Below are 18,053 nucleotides of genomic sequence, written 5' to 3' on the forward strand. Positions count from 1 at the left end.
CTCGACAATTTGAAAGAAAAATGAAAAAATGAATTAAAGAAACTTAAATGTGTTTAGTTGTATGTCGTGGGAACCCATCAATTTCACATTGATCAACAATTAAATATCTACATGCACAATTGCATTATTTGAAGTTTCATCTTCATAATCTCAGAAAGTTTTCTGCAACTTTCCTCCCGAAAAAAAAAATTTCTTATTTCATATAAAAATTCAAGAATCGATTATAATTTTCAAGACTTCAAAGAAGAACTCCAAGATTGCAACCGAGAACAAGTAAGCTTCTTATACAAAACTTCGAAAGAAATTTTATGATAATCGCTTATTTTCAGAAAACAAATTTTCAAGGTAGGGGTATCACGGCTCTGATACCAAATATTAGAATTTTTCTCAAAAATCATGTTTTCACGTATATATAAACATGATATAATATGCGGAAGCGGATCGAGAATTAACTCCGGCCATTAAAAATTTGTTGAAGCTTTCTGATTTCTTTTCGATTGAAGCCTTCTAAACACTTCAACACTCCTTTAGATGATGTATTTTCTGTATGAGATTGTGTGTTTAGGGACCTCAATGCCTTCGGTATTTATAGGCACACTCATACCATCACCGAGTGTTTTGGGAGCTCGAGATTCAAACCAAATTTGTACACGCATCTCAATTTTCAAAATTTGAGGCTGCCGTGTACAAATTTTTTTTCAACAATTGTTGGCAATGACCGTCGTCATTTTCAACACGTTTAATTTACTGGTCACAATTTTCTTACAATTTAAAGTGACATTAAATTACTCAGAATTTCCTTCTTGGATTATGATTCAAAGCATGCTTTGTCATCAGCTTAAATATTTTTCTCTATTATATTCAATATTCTCAGGTCAATCATTAAAAATTTGAACCTTGGATGGATTTCAAGCATTTGAAAGATACAAATTAAAGGTCCATAAACAAGCACTTGAAGATACAAAGCATTCAGTCCAGCGGTACACGAGATGTTACAAATTTTTACAGTATAAAGGGAAACCAGATGCATGATCTCAAACATTGAATCAAATCCTTGAAGGAATCATGGGAATTGAGTTTTGTAAGAATGCACAGGCAGCCGCCAGCCCGCTACCGAGCTTCACTGGATAACCGACGTCCTTGAGTATCATCTCCACCCCAGCAAGACAACCTAATAGTTGCAACTGCAACATATGCAAGAATCATACTTTACTTGGTGAATCCGAGAAACGTGGAATAAGGAAAAGTCAAGCCTGTACTAAATGATCTTTAGGCAATATCTTATAATTAGAAAAGATAGCGTACATCGTTGACGTTTCCAAGATGACCAATTCTGAAAACCTTCCCTGCAACCTTGTTGAGTCCAAGGCCTAAACTAAGGTTGTACCGCTTCCATGCCCGTCTTACGATCTCCGAGCTGTCTATGTATGATGGAACAACCACAGCAGTTACTGTGTCACTGTACCATTCTTCCTTTTGGGTGCAGTTCTTCAAGCCCCATGCTTCCACTGCAAGTCTGCGTTTTCAGGATAAAAGTAGAAACCTCATTGATTTGGACAATATGCAAGACAGCCTAACTGAGTGTTAAGAGCTATCGCTGCACCAAGCTTAAGCTCATGGTAACGATACAACTCAAAAAATTTTAAATTGTCGAACTCAGATGACAAATTGTGGTTTTGATCCAAAGAAACATATAAAAACAGCCATATAGAAAAATTGGGGCAGTTGTTGCTCTTGAATGTTACAATTGTTAAACTGTATGATATCTCAAATGTGATTTTGATTCCACCATTGCTAGGCCTTCGCTAAGATGATGTTAGCAAAATTTTAATCCCAATTCTCATGATAATCTGGAACTGCAACTAAACTAAATGAATGGTCACCTGTCGACACGTGATTATGAAAGCTGGTAAACAGTGTTTTTACATCAACAACAGTGAATTCTCATACCTTGTTGCTTTGCCAAGACGACTATGCCTTGCGATAACGTTGTCAAGCCCCTCCTCGAAAATGAGATCCAACGCTGCTCTTAGCCCGTAGAGAAGTTGGACAGAAGGGGTGTAAGGCCAATATGTTCCCAATTTATAGAACTTCAAGTAGTCTTTCCAGTCAAAGAAAACTCTGAGTGATTTTGCAGTTTTAGAGGCCTCTATAGCCTTGGGGCTTGCGCAAAGGATTCCCAAACCCGTTGGAAGTGAGAGAGCTTTCTGTGAACCGGTAAGAGCCACGTCAATACCCCACTCGTCCATGCGGAAATCAAGTGCACAAATGGAGGACACTCCATCCACTAGAAAGAGTGCTGGATGTTGGTAGTTATCTGGAATTTATTGCAGAAACATGTTACGACCACAATAAACGAGCCAAGTTTCCAGGAGATGATTCAAATTCTTCTTATCAACCTAAAATACATACCGAGTATTTTTCTTACAGTAGCCAAGTTATTAGTAACTCCAGTTGCTGTCTCATTGTGCACAATGCAAATGGCCTTAATTGTATGACCCTTATCTTCTGCTATTTTTGAGGCTAAAACATCAAGGTTAGCACCTTGACCCCATTCACTTTCAACAACATCGACATTGAAGTTGAGGCGTTGCTGTTGATCAATCCAGAGCAAACTGAACTGACCAATCAGAAAAGACACAATTCGATCACCAGGAGACAGAGTGTTTGTTAGTGCACTTTCCCACGCACCAGTGCCTGCCCAAGACAAACAACTTCCTTTAGCAAACTAAATGGAGCACAAAAACTTTGATATGCTGAGATATAGCTTATCAAAATCTACGAGTCTCCACCAAGAAGGCAACTGTTCTACTTAGCCAACACTGTTAGATATTCCATTTTTATGAGGGCCTATGTTTCAATGGATCATTCTTATCAATATATTTGATACGAGGACGAAACAAAGGAAGAAGCAAAGAAAGACGAAGGAAAAAGAATAATAAGAACTTGTCATTACTAGCATATTATATTAGCATTACTAAAAATTAAATAGAAAATAAATAAAGATAGATATAGGAGAATTAGTCGCCGGCAGTTGCAAATAAGAGGTTGTATAAATAAAGGAGTAGACAGAGAGATTGGGGAAGGTTTTTGCCCGTAAATGTAACTTCTTCTTCCTTCTTCAACAAATGAAAGTTCTCTGAATTCTCCTCAACTTCATTCTTCTTCTTCAATTCTTTTCTCATTCTCTCGAACTGGCTCCCTGACAATGTTCCAATGAACATTTTTTTTATTACATCTGGGGGAATGTGGTTTTTCGTTCTCATGATGCTTTGAACCTTGGCCTGTCCGTGGGAGAGGATTATGTCGTTGCATCACGTGGGCGGTGACACAATGAACAAATTTTTTTATTGATACGAATTGAGCAAGAAAAATATTATGATTGCACTCCTAACTTACATGGCGATAATTACTCAAGGAATCATAAAATGGATATAGTTAAGGTCACCGAATCTAGGAGCACTCTACTCAACAAGATACACCATCACCGAAATTTGGTTACACATGTATAGGTGTATACTTGAAGATTTTCTGGAAATTGTCCACCTCTACTCAAAAATTTCTATGGTTGGAGGTTAGTTTTCAATTTCTTCTGACTATAGTCATTTAGATTTGCCAAAATTATCCTTTAATATATACCTGTCGTGGGGATGATAAAAGAGGTCCCAGAAGTGGTCTTAAAAATCTTCTTCACATCCTCCAGCAGAGTCTTTGTAAGTGCTGGAACAGCTGGAGAGCGGTAATCTTCATTGTTTCGGTTCATGGCACGAAGGACTTGTTCCGGGATATTGACAGGTCCCGGAACAAAGAGGTGGTTTCTTCCTGGTCCATTGACATAGTCCATTTCCTTCCCTTAAAACTTCACTGGCTAAAAGGGAACACGAAAAAAGTGCCAAGGCCTTATCTGCACAGTCCCTGCAAGGCTAAAACAAATAAAAAATATGGTACAAAGACATCGACAAATCCAAACTTGTAAAGCTGAAAATTCCTCGAAGTTAACCAATTAGTATTTCTCATAAACATGCAAAGCATTCTTTTTTTAGTTTCAGAATTCGGAAACAAGAAAACCATGTTGTTAAGTCCCGTCCCGATTTCTGAAACCATACTGGACCCATATAACAGATATAAAGGTAGCACCTCCTTTGTTACTTTCCTACACAACCTTAAATTAACCAAAAACAACACCTCCTCTTCGATGCAATTTATCCCGAAACACAACTTTGTCCTCCCTTTTTTTTTTTATATCGATTACTATGGATAATCCCATGCAGTTGGCTTCAAAACTTTGCAAGATAAATAGCATTCTAAAGAACAATATTAACATCCTCTTAACTGAAAAACAATATTTTTTTCGATAAAGAATGGATTTTCGCTCGCCTATCATCTTCTTCACTTTTCCGGGTTCGCTCATACATAGTACAGACAGAATAGACTTAAGAAACATAGCGAAGAATCATATATGGGTCTTTTACCTTAGCCGAAACTCTGAAAACAGCGACTAACCCAAAGAGCGGGGAAGAAAGTGTGGAGATGAATAGACCAAAGAAATGGGAGCAAACTATTATAACAGAGCGGGAGAATCACTCCTGTCCCATGATGCCACGTGGCAATAGGAAAAATATTAGCACTCACACCCTTGCATTATAATCGATTCCCTCTTTTGTCTTGGTTCATTCAATGCAGAATCACTTTGCCCATTAGAAGCCTAATAAGCATTTACTGAAATTATTTTTGGGTCAGTATTAAGATTTAGAATACAATATTAACAAAAATATATGGAATTGGTTAATGATTTTTATAATATGTTTTACTACTCTCACTTGTCTCTTTTGTCCGATCGAAAGTCAAGAAATGGATATATTCGACGGTGTAAGCTTGAAATTCTTTCTTGTTACCTTACCACGATTTTACGACTTAGAAGGACTCAAATGAGAAAATATGGTGGGAGATACAAATACAAAAGAAGAATTAAGGGACCAAATTGAGAAGGAAAGTGGTAGAAGGAAGGATGAATGCTTGAGGTGGGAAACTATACTGAAAGATAAAGAGATAAGAGGGTTTTGCACCACACTTTGTTCGTATGGTAAGCAAGTCACACCAAGGATTCGGTTTTGTTTTGTTATATTTTCAATGAACGATATCTTTTATGTGAGGCTGTTAAACCAACCAATTGTAAGTTTCTTTGCCACTATACTATGTAATATTGGGCCTTGCTTGTCTTCCCAATAATTAAGGACCAAAAATATTTGAAGGATTAACTGTCAATGTGTCTTTGATGAGAATGAATGTACATTATTCGAGAACAAATTTGCAAAATAGAAGATAATTTCACGTGTGATTTGTGGACGAAAGTTCTCTCTTCTTTCTCAGGTTTTTTGGGGGGAAAAAACACAAGCATCCGATAGAAGATGAGTTTTAATCGACATGCAAGCATCTCCAATAATTTATTACTCAAAATGAGTTAAATGTACAAACAAAAACTGGTTTTTATATTTATCCAATCCTTGCTGAGGATTAATAATGATTCCAGTCACACGCCTAATCCGCAACGAAATCAAATAAAAATATAGAAAGAATCAGTATACACAACAAAATAGTTGTGAATCATAAGTAGCGTGCAATAAGTTAAAAACTTCTAATTTAAAGTTCAAAGACATCCGTGTACCATATAAAAGTACTCTAAAGTTGTACTCAGATGGAAATATTTAATTTAAAAAGGAAGAATTTGATTTAGGGAGGAATTTGGAAGAAGAATCTGATACTCATCGTGTGTATATTTCGAATTCATCGTAATCATCATCGCATTTACTATGATAAATTATCAAGTTGTGCGTTTGAAATTCATACCAACATAAATTTATCTTAGCAATAAAAAGCGTTATTTCAAATCCTTACATCCAATCCGAGAGCAACCTAGAGCTTATCACAAAGCATGACACCTTAAAATATTCTGGCACAAAATCACCTCATCAAAACAGAAGTGAGGTATCCGATCGATCCCGCGAACCACTGGTAATGATTCCAATCAACTGTTAGATCTCAGTAAAGTTAATGTTTGACAAAATACAGTTCTAACGTACATGCAAATTCGAAATTCTCTTTCAAGTTTACCTGTAAGAAGTTGCGCAGCAATGCTTAATAATCCTGCAAATTGGGAATCCTAATCACCAAAAGACAAGAAACGAACAGGAAAGTTGACTACCAATAAAGCCCAATGTATGCACATTGTGCAAACTAAAGACAACATGTATTTAACATCAAGTCCAGGTAACACACACGAAACCACATAACAATAAACTGAAACTAAATATGTGATTGTAAAACTAGTATTGATAAGAATTTAGTAGCCGATAACCAAAACTGTGATTTACACTTTATAAATGTGTCACAAGTACAAAATGTCATAGCACGATGTATCGCGAATAGTTTACGCGTCCTTTAGACTATGCACTATATATGTGAAAAAAATTAGCATCCTGATTGATATATGAGAAGAAAAGTGAATTTATTTTAATAGAGGATTTCCATCTTCGTTAAATGTTGCTTTCTCATGCCACCCTCACAACATTAGTTGATGTACAGGACTGTTCTGCTTTCACCTGCCCAAAACCGGTGCTGGTGCTGTCTGGTATGTCTAAGTGTCTTCAGATCAAGAGATTAACTAAGTTCAGGGAAGATTCTGCAAAATTGGTCTTCTCAACGGTAACAAAATCAGACAGCAAAGACCTCCAGAGCAGATAAAGCCATTGGGTGAGTTGGCCTTGCTCTATGATTGGATGATCCTCTAGCATTCACAAATGTCCTGTCACATTTAATTGGTACCAGATGAGAAACCTTGCCTCGAAGGAAAGCCACCCCACTGTGTTCTGTAAGGCTTTCCATTACTAAATTGTCTGCCATCAGATGGCGGGGGTCCCAAAATCCCAGAAGAGTTCGGATCAGGTAATCGCGTCCCATTACCAGTGGATCTTTGATATGGATGTTGAACATGAGAAACATCTGTTTCAGCTCTTTTTCTCCGTTTCCAAGCTTCAAATTTACCCACGTCAAGATCCCTCTGCATAAATGCTGCAGCTTGACCATTGATGTGATATGGTCCCCCGCCTCCAGTAACATGTTGCTCCTGTTTAAGTTTGGAATAAATTTGTTGAAGTTTCTCACCAGACATATTTGAAAATGTAGATACATAATTCCATAATCGTGTGGTCATCCCTGCAAAAGGAATTGTATCTGTTTAATGTTTCTGTCCTGAAGTACAGAAATAAACCATAGGACAACTATTCATGCATTATTTATATTACCACCTAAAACAGTTCCTTCCTAATCCCGTCTCTAGGACCCTCCCCTTCCCCTAACCTCTGAATTCAAGCAGACACCCGTAACTAAGAGCGAGCAATGGATGAGCACCACATAAAAAAGGAAGGATATATAGATACAAAGACCTACTTTCTTGCTTATAAGGCCCCTGCTCATAGTCTGAAACAATTTGGTCAATCCTCCGACCAAGAAGCTTCAAGTAATTCCTAATTTTGGAAAGCACCTGCATTGCAATAATCACACAAAGTTTAAAACTACCAATAGATGTATAGCAATAAAAGATGTGAGAGGTTATGTTTAGAAAACCTTCTCTTTGGGTAGAGTTGCACTAACAGACTGAAGTTTTTGGAGACTTCTCAAAGTCTTTTCTTCGTATATCAGGACATCTGCACACCATTCCATCCACTTAACTTCCTTGAATTGCTCATAAACTTCTTCATTATCAGACATTTCACCTTCCTCTTTCACTAATGGTTCAATCTTCTCTGATTTCAGAGCTCTACTTTTGTTGGTTCGAACCTTCCCGGGAGAATCAGACTTCCCTAGTCTGCCTTTCCCACGTGACAATGGATGAGTTTCTTTCTGTTTTTTTGCTTTCTTACGGCCCACTTTTGCGTTAGAATTCTTCCCGCCAACAGCTGCCACTTCCTGAAAGCAGATTATGCATACAATAAATAACATAGATAGCCAATGAAATTGGAGTGATGATAGATGATAAGAAGCAGACTAGATAGATGATGATGAGAAGCAGACTAGCGTCCCGAATAATCCTCTCCAATCTCATAATAGCTAATTTGCTACAGTATTCTATAGGTAGAGAATGTTTTGCGAAGACCAAGCAACATATTTAAAGAATTTAATTAATTGTGGGTTCTCATTGAGAAATTAGACCGGGAAACTAATTCTGTAGTAAAGCTTTTGATTCAGTATAAGCGCAAAAAAAAAAAAAAACAAAATAATAGTTCAAAATCATCTTGAGACATGGGAACTGAAGGTTATTAAAATACTCAACCTACCATTTCCAGAAGTTGTGCTGCTCGTTCTTTCAGTTGGGGAGCTCGAGGTAAGAAAGTCTCATGATGTTGAAGTTCAACAGGAGCAATCTTTTTTGTAAGGCCAAGCGTTTCATCTAATCTTACCTTTTCCCAATTGCCAAATCCATGATAGTGAATACCAAGCAGCAGCCTTGCATCGTCCTCTAATGGTACAAATAAGGAAAAGTTACAAAACCATTTATATAGTATCACAACATTTCTCCACAATAAGCGATATAAGACAATCAAACCCTTCCCGAACGCAAAATTATAAAATTAAGCTAAGTTAATAATAATTTGACTAAAAATAAAAGCAGTAGTGGAAAGGAATAAATAGACTAGCCAAAACAACAAAGAAATATTTACTCACTCTGATTCCAGCCACAGCCCTTAGACCATGTGGCAGGTTTGAGATATGCAAGTGCTCTGAATTGAGAAATAGGATCTTCATAGCGGCTAATCCTCTTGGTAAGAAGCTGAAGTTCTTTAACACGGCATAAAACTTCATCGGCTTTTACAGGCACACCAAAAAAATCCAATAGAGGCCCCTAAGGATATAGTGATAAAAGTTTCAGCTGCCTTACCAGAGTATTGATAAAACCTACAAAACAGCAGATAAATGACAAGACACAAACCTTTGGATCAAGTGTCTCTCCTTTAACTGCTTCTCTACATCCATCAATCAAAGCATCATAAAGCTCAATTTGTACCTCTATTGGAGCAGATTCAACTACACCACCAACTTCTGAGGCGATTAAGCCAATTTGGCTATCATCTCCAAACTTCTGAACCTGATTGAAGCCATTGGTCAGAAACAGGTTACACAATTGATAAAAAGAACAAAAGACTAAAGGAAAGATAATATTGAAGGGAGAGATTTGAGATACTTTTCCACTCATAAAGAAGAAAAACAATAGCAGTATCTACATTAGTCGTCATCAGTGCGCAAATTTCAAAAGCCTACATATTCGATCATTTTTTTAAATATTGAAAGACATCTAACATACTTTCAACATTCTTCAGGGAAAATCAACTTACTATTCAAATTTATCTTGTCTCTAGCTTTTAAAAATTGTGTGTGTAATAACTTCCTAAGTTCCAACTACAAAAAAATTTCTTCTTACAAATCCTTGGTACTCAATAATAGTTAAAACTACCTTGAATTTACCACTTGGTCTACCATAGATAAGAACTGCGAATGAAACATTCGAAACACATTCCTTAATCCATGATCTCCATTTCTCTCATAACCTTTTTTTGTTAGAACAAACTCCAAAAAGCTCCAATCAATACACATAATCTCTTCTACACAACAATCAAGAATCTCTCCCTTCGATAAAAACACATTGAATCTCTGCTAGGGTGGTGTTTAAAACTTTCTTCAATCTTATTGACAAAACTTTAACAATAATCGTATACAAACTGGTTATCAAACTGATAAACTTAGCCTCTTTTACCTTAACATCTTGTTTCTTCGGGATCAAACAAATGAATGTCTCATTGGTGATACAATTTACAAAACCCCCTCCAAAAATTCATAAACACCTTCAGCAAATCTCCTTTGACACTATCCCAAAATTCCTCATAAAATGTCATTGTAAAACCATATGGGTCCGGAGCTTTCGATCCATCATTCTCAAACACTGCTCTTTTGATCTAAAGGTCTCTCCAATTATAATCCAGACTCACCATCTATAGGACTCCAATCCACTCCTATGCCCCAACCCCACACATCGGATTTATAAGTTACTGAAGAACTTTATTATTTTAGAATCAATATGTATGTCATCTGAAATTACCAACTCATCAGCCAACTCCAACTTAGTGATAGATGACCTGCTCCTGCGCTGATTTAATAATGAATGGAAAAATTTTGTGTGATAATCCCCTTCCCTCGACCACTTCACTTTCGCTTTTGGTTATCTATCTTTGATTCCTTCAAAACAATGCTTTCAATTCACATTCGGCTTCTCTTCTTTTCTTTGCAAATTCATCTGTCCAGTGGCCCCCACTCTCTTACTCATCGAACTGTCGAATTTTATTTTCTAACTCCGCATATCTCACATCCACATCTCCAAAAATCTTTTTATTCAATCTTATGACATCAAATTTTATACATTTAAGTTTCCTCATAAATTTGTACTCCTCCGAACCCTGGAGATCCATGTTGCTCGACCAAGATGATAGTGATGATTTAAATTTTGATGAGTCAACCACACCTTCTCAAATCTAAATGGCGACGTTGAAAACATGTATCTGTCTAACTTACAATAAATAAGTGAATCCCTAAAACTAGACCAAGTATGCTTAGCATTCAAAAGAGGTGGATCTTGCAACTCCAATTCCCTAACCAATGTAAAACCGAGCGGAAGACCGTGAACTCTACATATTATTGATCAATACAATGTTACATCATTTATAGATTACACAAAGAAAAATCCCATAAATTAAGGAAACAAGAAAATATTATCGTATCAATCTAAAATTATAAAATATCCAATCAAATCTTCGAATTCTAACTCAATCGTTATTAACAAAAATATAAACAATTAAAATATTTTCTATAAAGATTTAATACCAAGGACGCCAATAAGAAACTCGAGTTTGTCCAGTTAATTCATTTATAAGATGATCTGCAAGTTGGCAGGATGTAGGCACATATTCAATACAAAGGACGCCTTTGTCCACTAATGAAGTGTCGATCTACTTCCACATGCTTGGTTCGGTCATGGTAAACAGGATTGAGAGCTATGGTGATTGTTGACTTATTATCACAATACAGTTTCATAGGACCTTCAAACTGAATATTCTCTTCCATCACCTTTTAAATAAAGATTAGTTCGCATACCCCATTAGCCATAGCCCTATATTCTGCTTCAGCACTCCTTCTTGCAACAACCGATTGTTTTTTTCTTTGCCATATTACTAAATTCCTCATATCATCGTACAATACCCAGAGGTTGACTTTCGATAATTGATGGAGCCAGCCCAATCCGCATCGGTGAAAGCCTTCACAGTTCGATCATTAGTCTTTGCAAAGAATAATCCTCTCCCAGGAGTTTGCTTCAAGTATCTGAAGATTTGACATACTGCATCGAGTTCCCCATTTAAAAATGAATTCTTTTTATCAAGTTGATGCAAAGGCCATTCAAGGTTTGCTGCCAGGGATAAAGTATTCTAATAATATTCAGTTCGGCAACAGGAGCGAAAGTCTCAGTATAATCAATCACATACGTTTGAATGAAGCCATTGGCTACCAAACGTGCTTTATGTCTTTCGACAGTACTATCTTCCTTGTACTTAACTATGAAGACCCATTTGCCGCCCACAACATTTTTTTCTGGAGATAATTGTACCAAGCTTCCAGGTGTTGTTTTGCTTCAAGGCACACATTTCTTCGAGAACTGCAGTTTTTCACTCAGGGATGGATAATGCCTCCGTGATAGACCTGGGAATCAATATATTGGATATTTTTGAGGTAAAAGCAGGAAATGAAGGTGAGAGATTAGAATATATTACATAAACTTGGAGATAGGATGCTTGGGACATGATCTTACACCTTTTCTTACTGCAATTGGCACGTGAAGATCAAGAACAATACCCGGTTGGTCTAGAGGCTGAAAACCCACCACCGGTTCCTTTTCATGGCTGTAACTAGGATTCACAACTCTTCTTGAGCAAACTCCAATTTCTGGCTGACTCCTTGAAACTCCCCTTGTTTCCGATTCTCCTTTGTGATTTGGAGTTGAATCATTGTTTGAAGTGGAAGTATCGTGGATTTGAAGGTGATCACACGAAGAAATGACTGCGGGAATAACTATTGTATCGACAGCAGTATCAGGTAGGAGAAGAGTGTCCAAAGAACAGCGAGCTTCATCATGAAGTTTATTATTCCCCCGTGAAGTGAAGTTGAGGTAAAATAGGGAGTGTCTTCGAAAAAGGTTACATCGCATGATACGTGTTTTTTAGTTCAAGGACAATAACGATAACCTTTCTGAGTTGGACAATACCCAAGGAAGACGATTTTTAAAGCTCGAGGATCGAGGTCACTGCGATGATATGCGTGAACATGGACAAAAGTTGTGCAGCCAAATGTTTTTAAAGATACGTTATGGGTTCGGCCGATTGGGAAAGATGTGGATATGTATTTTGGACTGGATATGTATTTTGGAGTTGGAGGAGAGACGGAGATGTTTGAAAAAAGAGCGAGCCACTTGGTGTTGATTTATGGGGTAGGCAGCTGTAATAATGGCATCCCCCACAAATATTTTAGGACGTTCATGGTAAACATGAGGGAACGAGCTACTTACAAGAGGTGACGGCTCTACCTTTCAGAAACTCCATTTTGTTGGGGAGTACCACACATGAACTTTGGTGTATAATTCCGAGTTCCAACAATAGTTTCCTAAGGTGGAGCTAAAATATTCTTTTCCATTATCAGTGCGAAGAGTACGGTTGTTTTTTGGTATCATCTTGTGAAAGGCTTTAAATGTTTGGCCAGTTTCAAATTTGTTACGAAGAAGATAAACCCATGTAACCCGTGTATGATCATCAATGAAAGTGAAAAACAATTTTTTTTCATGGAACCCCCACATGTCTATGAATTAAAGTAAATGGAGCAGAAGAAGTATATGGGGTAAGAGAAAAATAAGAACGAGTATGCTTAGTAACTGACACACTTCACATTGGAATGAATTAAGAGTTTTATTACTAAACAAAGACGGAAATAGATGCTTTAAATACAAAAAACTAGGATGGCTAGGATGGCCAAGTTTGTGATGCCATGACATCATTTATCTATCACTAGAATTGGAATTAGCAAAAGTAGCAAGGGACATCAAGGACCGTGGATTGCCTAATGAAGCATCCACAAAGTAGTAGAGTCCATCATGAATCCTAGCATTGCCAATCATCATCCCCGGAGGTAGTCCTTAAATTGACACGACATGGTAGAAATTTAGCAACACAATGATTACCATGTGTGATTTTGCTAAGAGAGATCAAATTGCATTTCAAAGTAGGGACATGAAAAACAGATTTCAGAGTAATATGTGGAGATAATTGGATATATATTGCCAATGCCAGCAACAAGAGTTAAAGACCCATCAGCAATTTTCACAGTGGTTCGACGAGAACAAGGAAAATATGAACAAAATAAATGTGAATCACCTGTCATATGATCTGAGGTCCCCCGAATCAATGATCCAAGGGTCTGTAATAGGAGTAAATGAAGACGAAGGAATTTTACCAGATTGAGTAACTGAGCATGACCTGATGGTGGAGCTGGATGGAGGATTTATCGACCCCTGAGTGATGAGCCGGCAGTATTCCTTGATCTAAGCAATCTGCTCTTTGCTAAATAGGACAGAGACACCCGCTGGACTAGTATTCTCTTGGCTGGATTGAGTGTGAAATCCTCGGCCATCAGATTTTTTCCCTGGTTGCCAATTAGCTGGTTTATCGTATATGTCCCAGCATTTGTCTTTTGTATGCCTGGTTTGTTACAGTGTTTGCACCAAGGACGTCTGCTTGATCGGGGTCCTTGTGCAGGCTGTTTGTTGGACAACTAAGGCCGATGCTTCAGGAGCTGACGGAGGTGGATAGATATCATCAGCAAGCATCACCTTGCGGCGAACTTCCTCACATCAAACTTCTGCAAATCCATCCTCGGGAAAGGGGAAAGGATCACGGTCAACAATCCTGCCACAAACATCGTCCGGGTTCCGATTAAGGCCAGCCAGAAAATCGAACACCCTTTCTTTTTCAAGATTATTTCTGGATTTGGTACAGGTGGATTGATCATCAAGAAAAAGGCCCAATGCCTGCCACAGATCTTGAATTTCAGTGAAATATTGGGTTAAAGATTTTGACCCTTGCTTCATTTCTTTGAGTTTGGACCGAATTTCAAATATTTGAAACGCATTTCAGAGATCCTGAGTACATGCGATGGGCTGCATCCAAACATATTTTGTTGTCTGGAACCATAGATAATGATGACTTATCTGTGGTTCCATGGAGTTGATCAGCCACGCTAGCACAATAGAATTTTCAGCCATCCACATTTTATACTATGGGTCAGACTGCTTGGGAGAAGGAAGGTCTCCGATGAGGTAATCCAATTTTCCACGTCCACAGACAACAATCTTTACAGATTGAGTAAAGATTGTTCCCGTTGTAAGTAGTTTTTCCTGTCGAGCTTGTCTGCCGTAGTATGAAGAGATGAAAGGTCGCTCCCGGATAGAGGTGTGATCGGAGCTGGAGTGTTATTGCTGACAGCCGCTTTTGGGGAATCAGAGGAATCGGACTTTGTTGAATCCGTCGACATGGTTGTACCAGAAATGAAAAAATTGACATGAAAAAGCCTTAGGCTCTGATACCATAAAACGCAGAGGAAGAAAATGAATTCTACATATTATTGATGAATACGACTTTACATTATTTATATATTACATTAGAATGCAATCCCATAAATAAAGGAAACAAAAAAATATTATTGTATCATTCCAAAAGTATAAAATATCATATCAAATCTTCTAAATATAACTCAATTGATATTTACAAAAATATAGACGCTTAAAATCTTTTCTATAAACACTTAATCTTTTCTACACAATGTATCAAAACATTTCATGCTCGTATTTATGTATATGTTATTCATCTTTTCACTCTGTGATCAAACAACATTAAAGTTTGCTCCCAAACACCATTTCTCACCATAAATTACTCGCAGCCATGCCATTCATCCCAAAATAGTTGTCTATCTCTAGGATTACACAGTCCATAAATTGTTGAAAACCACCGAGTATCAGCGCCCTTTTCAATTTCTATGGAAACCGAGAACTCCCCAATCATATTATCCTTGCCAAAAACCAATCTCGGGTCCCACATCACCAAGATGCCTCCTGATCTACCTATAGCTGATAATAATAACCATTCAACAAACCTCGTCTTCCACAAGCTAGTAACAAAACTCCTATCCACCGATTCTCTTTTAATTTCTTGTAAAATGACTACCTTTCGCATAACTGCTAAAATTAATCCCCTTCGCCTACCCGACCCACCTCCCCTAATATTCCAAGAACAAATCTTCATTTAACCACTGTGAAGTCCCTATGAGTCAATCTTGATCATAATTTATCCCCAAGATCAGGGCTTTTATTTCTCTGTAGTTGTTATTTCTCGACATTTTCCCCTCTTTGTTCACTAAAAGCACCTTCTCAACCCCCATCTTCAAAAGACACTCAACATTGCCAACCAAACCTACAGCTTGCACCGTCGAATCCTGCACTTCCCCTTGAAATATTCTCCCCTACTCACCCACACTAAAACTATCCACCAACTTACCCGGCTTTACAAACATCAGTGGCTGCTCCCCCTCACCTAGTACACCTTTAGACAACCCCAAAGCAGAGAAAGACAAAGGAAGTAGAGAATTAAGATGGAAGGATTTTTCAAACGTGACGACAGAGAAAAAGAAAGAGCCTCTACCACTTTAGTTTTCTAATATTCCTCGTGACTCAGCCTGCGCATTTGCATAGAATCCGGAGAAGATGCAAATAGACCCCTAATATCCTCCATGCCCACCTCATCTGGTACTGAAATATCTGACCTAAATGATATAGGACTATCGGACACGAAAGACTCAAAGCATTCTTAAGAACTACCTCCATTCGAGTCATTAAGTATTTTGTCTACCAACTCCCCCAGACCTTCACCACCCAACGATCGATCCCCCTGCCTCATGGGACCTCCCCTTGAGAAATCAGCATCAAAGAATGTGGTATTGTCAACTTTTGTATGATATTTCCTTATAGAGCAAAAAGTGTTCTAAATTGCGGCCTAGGCGCCGGCGACCTACCGCACCGATAAGGTGCTAGGCGGCCAGCCTAGGCGCCTGGGCGTTCCTGGGCTGGCCTAGGCGGGCCTAGATACTCTTACATAGGCCTGATTTGTTTTGAAAAAAATTGTTTGGGGTTTTAATATTTTAAAGCCCAATTAAAAAATTAAAGGTTGAAAAGAGGTTGCCTTAAATCTAACGCAGCACCAAAGAAATCGAGAAGGCCTGATGAGAAATATTTACATCTCCCATTTTGTTGAATCCTTACTTCTACTACAAAGATAGTTTTTATTGCTCTTTATGGAGAGGTCGCGGCAGGAATTTTTGAATGCATGGAAGTTTTGCTCTTTATGGAAGTTTTGCATGCCGATGAGTTTGAACTAGTATTTGTATCGGTAACTATTTTCTTTGTTCTCGGCTCCTGTTCAGCGACAATGTCCACATCTACTTTATCTGCACAGTTACAACAGTTTACCCCATCATTATCTTCACGAAAATCGATCGAATTCCCCCACAAAACCATCACCCTCGCACCATTAACCACCACCTAGGTATAAAAGATTGGCGTTCATAAATCTCGTAAGCTGCAATATCAACCGAGTCCACCACTAACCGGATATCTAAAAGACAAACCTACGATGAGACTTGCATCACATTATTGATGAAACCACCTTCAGACCCTCTCACTTTGATCTAAGCTGCCGAGAGATCCTTAAGCAAGGCAGTGTCATTGTTAATTTCCATCAAACCTCCACATCGATCCCCGATACTTTAAACATATCTGTCCACCACAAGTTCCAACGGAGGAAAAAAACCAGACCCAACTTTTACAACATTTACACACTATCTCTTTCCTGTTAATCTCCTGATTCCATATTTCAAAAGGTAAAGTGACTCTCCTTTCAAGGAAACACCTCCTCAACTTCAAATAAAAAGTAGAATCTTCTTCATTGTTAAACCACCACACAGCCTTGTTACTTGGAGTAGAAAATTTTCAATCCACCGATCACTGTCTTGCCAAAAACAACTAGAACCAAGTCCCACGTAATGTTCACCTACTATTTGGTAATAATTAGTGATTCACTCCACTTAATGCTCTTACAATTACTAGTGTTTGACATTAGCATAGTTGTCAAGGGCGCAAGGCGCACAAGCGTCATGGAGCATGAGGCACAAGGCGAGGCTCGTGACTCACCAAAGCAAGGCGCACATTTTTTATTTTTTTAAAATATATTAAAATATGAAATAATTAAGTCACAGTGTCACTCAAAACAAAAAATAATTAATAAGATCATAGTAATCAGTGACATGATTAAAATTCTTCAATTATTCAAATCAAATTCATATTCTACCATCGAATCAGTCGTCCGTACTACTTACGGACTTGTATTCTTCTTGGTCCTCATAATTTTCTCGATCAACATCAATTTCTTCTTCCTCTTCATCCAAAAGATGTTAAATCTGTGACACCCCAATTCAGGACTTAGCCCTCGAGAAATGCCATCTTACCTAAGTATATCTCGTGCGGAAATAGTCCTTTGAAGTATTATAGACAGTAAAAAAAAATCTACTAAACTTTATTAGCGGAAGTGAATCGAACAAAGCACCAGTAAATTTCGATGGAGTTACTACAAAACCAAACTAAAAACATAAAAAAAAATTTATAATAAATATTTCATACAACCACTGCTAGATCATTCACCGACATTTCCTTCTTTATCCAATTTCGGTATAACCTGCCTCTGGAAATTACAATAGATAAAGAAAATAGAGAGGTTAAGTTTTTAAGGACTTAGTGAGAATTAAATAATAATCAATATGATGTTAAATTTAACAGAATGATATAATAGACGATAGGACGAGCA

The 18,053-nt window shown here is 37.7% G+C and overlaps 2 protein-coding genes across 4 annotated transcripts in view; both read right to left on the reverse strand.

Moving 5' to 3' along the window:
• Positions 1–886: 886 nt before the first annotated feature.
• Positions 887–4,630, reverse strand: LOC140957057 (serine--glyoxylate aminotransferase). Of its 3 annotated transcripts, none has more exons than XM_073414129.1 (6): positions 4,473–4,630; positions 3,640–3,915; positions 2,413–2,697; positions 1,951–2,317; positions 1,306–1,516; positions 887–1,184 (listed from the first exon to the last, which is right to left on the reverse strand). In XM_073414129.1, exons 2-6 carry the CDS (start codon positions 3,842–3,844, stop codon positions 1,047–1,049), a joined length of 1,206 nt encoding a protein of 401 aa, XP_073270230.1. In that variant the 5' UTR covers positions 3,845–3,915; positions 4,473–4,630; the 3' UTR covers positions 887–1,046. The 3 variants fall into 3 exon arrangements, with proteins under 3 accessions (XP_073270230.1, XP_073270232.1, XP_073270231.1); XM_073414131.1 differs by having other exon boundaries at positions 3,640–3,904; positions 4,473–4,595; XM_073414130.1 differs by having other exon boundaries at positions 3,640–3,923; positions 4,473–4,487.
• Positions 4,631–6,298: 1,668 nt separating this feature from the next.
• The window catches only part of LOC140956947 (protein CHROMATIN REMODELING 5-like), a 30,527-nt gene continuing 18,772 nt past the window's right edge, over positions 6,299–18,053 (reverse strand). Inside the window, 6 exon segments of the mRNA XM_073413928.1 lie at positions 6,299–7,212; positions 7,447–7,540; positions 7,624–7,965; positions 8,334–8,515; positions 8,722–8,899; positions 8,987–9,142. Coding sequence (XP_073270029.1) covers positions 6,812–7,212; positions 7,447–7,540; positions 7,624–7,965; positions 8,334–8,515; positions 8,722–8,899; positions 8,987–9,142 — 1,353 coding nt within the window. The 3' untranslated portion in view covers positions 6,299–6,811.

This window comes from Primulina huaijiensis, chromosome 14, assembly GCF_012295235.1.
Source record: "Primulina huaijiensis isolate GDHJ02 chromosome 14, ASM1229523v2, whole genome shotgun sequence".
Classification (NCBI taxonomy): domain Eukaryota; kingdom Viridiplantae; phylum Streptophyta; class Magnoliopsida; order Lamiales; family Gesneriaceae; genus Primulina; species Primulina huaijiensis.